General features: G+C 46.6%; 1 protein-coding gene across 4 annotated transcripts in view; it reads right to left on the bottom strand.

Annotated features, from left to right (window-relative positions):
• Positions 1–1,442: 1,442 nt before the first annotated feature.
• Positions 1,443–7,438, bottom strand: part of FBLIM1 (filamin binding LIM protein 1) — a 33,152-nt gene continuing 27,156 nt past the window's right edge. For all 4 annotated transcript variants that reach the window (XM_075605921.1, XM_075605923.1, XM_075605922.1 and 1 more), the window contains one exon: positions 1,443–7,289. In XM_075605921.1, coding sequence (XP_075462036.1) covers positions 7,176–7,289 — 114 coding nt within the window. In that variant the 3' untranslated portion in view covers positions 1,443–7,175. The remainder of the gene's footprint in view (positions 7,290–7,438) is intronic.

Raw genomic sequence — 7,438 nt, 5'->3', positions numbered from 1 at the left:
AGCCCTCTCCCACCTATTACCCACTCTCACTGCCCCACACCTCTGGAATGCCCTTCCCCTCAATAGCCGACTAACACCCTCTCTAACCACCTTTAAGACCCATCTTAAAACACTTTAATGAAGCACATGGGTAGCTCTGTGGCTGATACTGATACATCTTGGATGCACTGTCCTTGACCACCTGCAGACGCACTTACCCAAACACCCTCCTACTGTCTCTGTAAGTTCTCCCTACTTACCACTTAGATTGTAAGCTCTTCAGGGCAGGGACTCCTTTTCCAAATGTTACTTTTATGTCTAAAACGCTTTTTAATTTTATGTCAGTGTTATATTATTATGTCCTGTGTATTACTGCTGTGAGGCGCTATGTACAGGATGGCTATATAAATAAAGACATACATACACTTTTATAGTAACAGCAGTAAATGAAAACAACCGTTTAAAACAATATGATTTCAATGTTTACACCTCTCTGATAGGGTTAAAGAATAAGATTGAACTAACACTTTCGTCCTTTGTAAAATGACACCTTTCCTGTTACCGGAAAGATGAGAAAATAAACTTAATTGCACTAATAAAATATGATTTATTTATTTCAATTATACAACATGTTACAGGAACAGAAGTCAAAAGGCTCAGTATTATTTATTATATAAAAAAAACAGACACAGCCTCAACGGATGAACGCTGCAGAATTAAATACTGTTACAATAAAAAAAAAAAAGGGGGTCTTTTCATTTTAATGACTGTGGCATCTGGACCATCACAGTTGACACCTGATTTACGAGGAACAAGACAAGAATATTTAGCCATCCATTTCCAGACTCGCACAGCATCCAACCCAGCGATGATTTACAAATGTCCATATGCACGTTTTTAGGCATTTCTCAATTTTTACCTTGTTCTTTTCCCCCTGTAATTGGGTTTCTTATAACCCCCTCACTGCCAGAAAGGCCTGCAATGTACTGCTGAGCAATGCAAGGGGTCAACAGAACACTGCAATTATACTGTAGTGACTATCGAAAGGCCCCGATCTACTAAATGGTGCTAAGCGTTAGCAAGCCTTTACTCCCATTGATATGAACGGGTGTAAATGACATGCTAAACTTTAGCCCCCACCCTCTTGTGGATCTGGGCTACATTAGCACACTGGGCACACAGATCAAAGACATGTCTCACGTCATGTGCAAAAGGAAATTGTAATGATTGCTACAGTGGTACTTTTCCTAGGCCTGTATTTTTCACATTTTTAAGTGTATAAGACATTTTATTAAAAGGTATTGATGCTTTTTTCTGTCTTATTAAATGGGTATTATATTATTATACAGTGAGGTACCTTTATGCTTTACGCTGCTGCTTGGTAAAGAAGCCATATATGATTTACAAAAAGGAGTGCAGGATATTTGTAGGAGTCTTCTCTTGCCATTTGGTTTCTTTCAAAACATATTGCTTTGGGGTAACCCTTTTTCATTTTTGAAAGGCAGCCGCCCCCCCCCTCCCTTCTCTTTCTAAATGGTTGAGAAGCAGGAGAGGACCCCGGGGTAGAACTGTGTTACTCTCAGCTGCAGGTAACTAAAAAAATGTGCCGCCAGGTACTTCCTGGTATTTAAATCCCCGGGGTGACATTGCAGCTTCGTATTGGGGTCTCGGGAGATTAAAACCTTGACCCGGGGAGGTGATGACACCAGGAGGGGGGGGGGGGGGGGGGGTTCCATTCAGCGGGATCCTGGGAAACGGCCCGAGCTGAGGTTAACGCGTTTACGGCTCCGAGACGCCCTGCTTCCCATCCATGTCACAAAAAAAGAGGGGGGCATGGGGGATTTTTTTTTTTTACTGGGGGCCCAGCTGGAATTATATGCGAGACCTGCAATCAGCAACGGGTAAAGTATACAAACATCACTTTGTTATACATTCTAAATATGGTAACAATATATTGCACAGATTGGAACAATACAATAATATCTAAACAATCAGATTCCTTAACGTGTGAATAAAGCCACACTCTGCCTACAACACCACATTCTGCAATGCATTGAAGGCCCTTTGGCACAAAAGGGGGTTATATATACACAGGGACAGAAAAGCCACACTTTGTGTACCCACAATAAATACATTGCACGATTTCTGTTGTGCCCTTGCTGCTGGTTATTTGTCTCCCAGGAGGTTTGCTAAAATAATGGTCGTTATTGCTATAGTAACAATCCAGTTATTTTCTGTCTGAACTAGGCAATCAAAACAAGAGTCCCCGCTTCCAAATTCACCCTTTCACTGCCAAACAGGCCTGCAACACAGTCCAGAGCAATGCCTGGCAGGTCCATCAGGCAGCAAAAAGGGTTAGTATAACATGTACTCGTAAAATTAATATACAATAAAATCATTGCCACATTCCAAGAGGGCAGAATAAATTAATATCAGAGACCCTAAGTGAGCAATAACCACTGTGATCATGGCTAAGAAAGACCATTTACTTCAAATTCAGCAATGCTGCATGAACTGCTCCCTGCAGTAACCCCTTTTGCGTGGACTGTCCCTACTGTAATCTTTGGCTGCTCCCTGCAGTAAGCGGACTGCTCCCTGCAGTAAGCGGACTGCTCCCTGCAGTAACCCGTTGTATGGATGGCTCCCTGCAGTAACCCCTGTTGCATGGACTGCTCCCTGCAGTAAGCCTTGTGTTGCATTGGCTGCTCCTTGCAGTAAGCCTTGTGTTGCATGGACTGCTCCCTGCAGTAACCCTTATTGCACGACTGCTCCCTGCAGTAACCCTTATTGCATGGACTGCTCTCTGCAGTAAGCCTTGTGTTGCATGGACTGCTCTCTGCAGTAACCCTTATTGCATGGACTGCTCTCTGCAGTAACCCTTATTGCATGGACTGCTCTCTGCAGTAACCTCTGATGCATGGACTGCTCTCTGCAGTAACCTCTGATGCATGGACTGCTCCCTGCAGTAAGCCTTGTGATGCATTGGCTGCTCCCTGCAGTAAGCCTTGTGTTGCATTGGCTGCTCCTTGCAGTAAGCCTTGTTGCATGGACTGCTCCCTGCAGTAACCCTTGTTGCATGGACTGCTCCCTGCAGTAACACTTGTTGCATGGACTGCTCCCTGCAGTAACCCTTGTTGCATGGACTGCTCTCTGCAGTAACCTCTGATGCATGGACTGCTCCATGCAGTAACCCATTGCATGGACTGCTCCCTGCAGTAACCCATTGCATGGACTGCTCCCTGCAGTAACCCGTTGCATGGACTGCTCCCTGCAGTAACCCTTATTTCTGCAGTAAGTCTTGTTGCATGGACTGCTCCCTGCAGTAACTCTGGCACTGTGGGTGCTATCAGCATTACAAGGACAGACGTATGCACGGCCATCTCTCCGGAGACACAACAGCAGAGGTTTTCATATCTGCAGAGGGGCCAGATATTACCATATGGTAATATCTGTACCAGCAATGTGCGGCATTCCCCTTTCTATCAGATAAAACAAACAACCTTGCACGCTCTGTATACCTCGCACGCTCTGTATACCTCGCCCGCTCTATATAAAGCTACTAGTAACGTGAAAGTTACATCTTTGCATTAGATGTGTAGCCATTTTGTCTTGTCCCAGTTTCATTAGCAATATCCAGCCCGTTATCTGATGCACACGAAACCCTACCACTGTCAGCAGCAAATTCTACCATTCATTCCTAGAGGAGACCGCATCACAAGGCAAACACCAATATACTGCATCACTGGCCTCTCCGGTAGCAAGAGCCAAATAAGCCGCGCAGAGCACCTTTGGGTAAAAACATTATGAAATCCGTATACTGCTAAACATGCTTAGATTTCCCATCTCACTGCTGGGCGGCATTTGAACAGCAGAGAAACGTTTCAATAATTTCCAGCAAAATCAACCGTAGATACTAATGCACCGAGTGTCTTATTCTCTAAGCAGTGCTATGCCATAGGACACCTTAAAGTCCATTCTGGCATCAGAAGATGTCCTATGGCATAAAAAGCACTGTCTAGTAAACATAACCCTAAGGGGGCCATGTATAAAGAATTGTTTTTTTTTATAAACAATCGTTTAAAAAAAAAAAAAAATTCTTTCCTAAAATCACTAAGCGGCATATGTTGGTATATCATAATTCATGTTCATACATCTTTGTGTCAATATTCATGACAGTTACTAAAGGAAGCTACGGAGTTAATGGTAAGCAGTGGATGATACCCACCCTGTGATGACACATAGAACTACGTAGTAGAGGGTATAAGAGCAGGGGAATGTTCTAGAGAGGAAGTTCCAGCGTGAGAGGAAGAGCAGAGCCTCGGCAGTAGAGGTTGGGGAGTTATAAAAAGAGCTGGCACCCCTTTCTGTTGCAGATAGGATCCTATAGCATGGCCATAAGAGAGGAGCATGTGCCAGAGTGGGAATGCCACATGCCACAGTGGGTAAAGCAGAGAAGCCGCAGCATGTTAGAGGATCAGCCCTACAAGCAGATCCTCGGCTACAGTCTTCATTACCCTGAGGAAATGGCCGTGCCAGAACACGACTGGAGAGTAATAGCAACGTAGACAGACTAGGCCAGGATCTCAGCAGGGACCTGCAGTAAAAGGGACCAATAGGATGCTGTTAAAAAGGGGGGCACGGTGTCCACCAGATGAAGTCAGAATAGTAACAAGTGAATCTACCTCCCATGGGTGTTGAGTGGGCACCCAGGTGAGAAATGTATTTGGAGTGATAGTGGTATGGATGAGAAAAAGTGCAACCCTGTCAATCTTTTTGTAACTGACTGCAGTGTTCCCAAGCCCGGGGACATGAATAAGGATTGACGTTGTACTGTAAAAACTCCTGGCGTCCATCTTTTCCACCGCCCAGACGACCACATCCAGGCCTGAGACAAGATAAATCTATGCTAATGGCAAACATACATCTACCTCGATGTCCCCTCCCTAGGGAGCTGAGGCAGGGAGGGTTACAGTCACGTTCATACATATGAATGCATTTCATCTTTTACACCAAGAAAATGTTGCATGCTCGCAATTTTCCATCTTTACATATTTGCGCCAGTGGTGTAACTACCGCGAGTTCAGCCGCACCCAGGGCCCATCCTCCTACGCAGTGGAACATTGTTCCAGCGCATATTTTAGCTGCCGGAACAGCATTCGGGCAGTTCTGTAAGGTTCACTTTGAGTCCTCCCCAGCTGTGCAGCGGCACCTGTCAGTGCCCTGCTGAACGGCGCCCGCCCCGGCGCTCGTAAGGAGTTAGGTTCAACCGGAATTCGGGCCCAACTTCTGCAATCAGCCGCATGGTTGGGTCCCATCCATAGCCGGGAAAGGCCCTACATGCCCCGCTCCACAAGAAGAGCAGGCAGTGTATATAATTGCACCAGGACTCACAAATCCCTTGCTCCGCCCCTGTTGTGCACCATGGACAACCGCCAGCCCGTAGCGCATTTTTTTCCCCACGCAACACAAATTGTTTTTATACGCTGGTGTGCAGAGAAGTATGAATATGTTACTCTTCTGTGCTTCAACTTTGCAACAAAATTGCTTCTAGCCGCACCTACTACAAGTGTCTTTGATGGTAGGATACCACGGTACAAAAATCTATGTCAATAACGAGTGCATGTCAAATCCTGGACATTGCGGTTTGGGTGAGGGACATAGCGGAGACTTTTGCATTGGGTGAGGAAGGGACACAGCGGAGACTTTTGCATTGGGTGAGGATGGGACACAGGAGACTTTTGCATTGGGTGAGGATGGGACACAGCGGAGACTTTTGCATTGGGTGAGGATGGGACACAGCGGAGACTTTTGCATTGGGTGAGGAAGGGACATAGCGGAGACTTTTGCATTGGGTGAGGAAGGGACATAGCAGAGACTTTTGCATTGGGTGAGGATGGGACACAGCGGAGACTTTTGCATTGGGTGAGGATGGGACACAGCGGAGACTTTTGCATTGGGTGAGGATGGGACACAGCGGAGACTTTTGCATTGGGTGAGGATGGGACATAGCGGAGACTTTTGCATTGGGTGAGGATGGGACATAGCGGAGACTTTTGCATTGGGTGAGAAGGGACATAGCGGAGACTTTTGCATTGGGTGAGCATGGGACACAGCGGAGACTTTTGCATTGGGTGAGGATGGGAAACAGGAGACTTTTGCATTGGTTGAGGATGGGACATAGCAGAGACTTTTGCATTGGGTGAGGATGGGACATAGCGGAGACTTTTGCATTGGGTGAGGATGGGACACAGGAGACTTTTGCATTGGGTGAGGATGGGACATAGCGGAGACTTTTGCATTGGGTGAGCATGGGACACAGGAGACTTTTGCATTGGGTGAGCATGGGACACAGCGGAGACTTTTGCATTGGGTGAGGATGGGACACAGGAGACTTTTGCATTGGGTGAGGATGGGACATAGCGGAGACTTTTGCATTGGGTGAGGATGGGAAACAGGAGACTTTTGCATTGGTTGAGGATGGGACATAGCAGAGACTTTTGCATTGGGTGAGGATGGGACATAGCGGAGACTTTTGCATTGGGTGAGCATGGGACACAGGAGACTTTTGCATTGGGTGAGCATGGGACACAGCGGAGACTTTTGCATTGGGTGAGGATGGGACACAGGAGACTTTTGCATTGGGTAGGATGGGACACAGGAGACTTTTGCATTGGGTGAGGATGGGACACAGGAGACTTTTGCATTGGGTGAGGAAGGGACACAGGAGACTTTTGCATTGGGTGAGGAAGGGACACAGGAGACTTTTGCATTGGGTGAGGATGGGACACAGGAGACTTTTGCATTGGGTGAGGATGGGACACAGGAGACTTTTGCATTGGGTGAGGAAGGGACACAGGAGACTTTTGCATTGGGTGAGGAAGGGACACAGCGGAGACTTTTGCATTGGGTGAGGATGGGACATAGCCGAGACTTTTGCATTGGGTGAAAAGGGACATAGCGGAGACTTTTGCATTGGGTGATGATGGGACATAGCGGAGACTTTTGCATTGGGTGAGCATGGGACATAGCGGAGACTTTTGCATTGGGTGAGGATGGGACATAGCCGAGACTTTTGCATTGGGTGAGGAAGGGACATAGGAAACTTTTGCATTGGGTGAGGTCTCTGGACGTTATAGTCCAACTCTGGAGAGAGGATTCTTGGACATGGAGTGTGGAAAAGGACACAAGACAAATACTCATGAAGACAACTGGCTCTTCCATGTGAGGTGGCAGGACTTGCACAGCATGTGATCCTTCAGTGGGTAGCAGCCGCTCTCTGTAGGCTCCGGGGACAAGTGGATGTGACATTGCTGCAACGCAATAAAGGAAATCAGTGCAAACGATCACAGATCTTAAAGGCAATGGGAACCTTTAACCGAGGGCAACTCCAGTCCTCAACTATAAGGTACAGATGAGTAAAAACATAATGGCCAATCAAACATGGACAAGAACAAACAAA

This window comes from Ascaphus truei, chromosome 6, assembly GCF_040206685.1.
Source record: "Ascaphus truei isolate aAscTru1 chromosome 6, aAscTru1.hap1, whole genome shotgun sequence".
Classification (NCBI taxonomy): Eukaryota; Metazoa; Chordata; class Amphibia; order Anura; family Ascaphidae; genus Ascaphus; species Ascaphus truei.
This window is presented reverse-complemented; position numbering and strand designations above follow the sequence as displayed.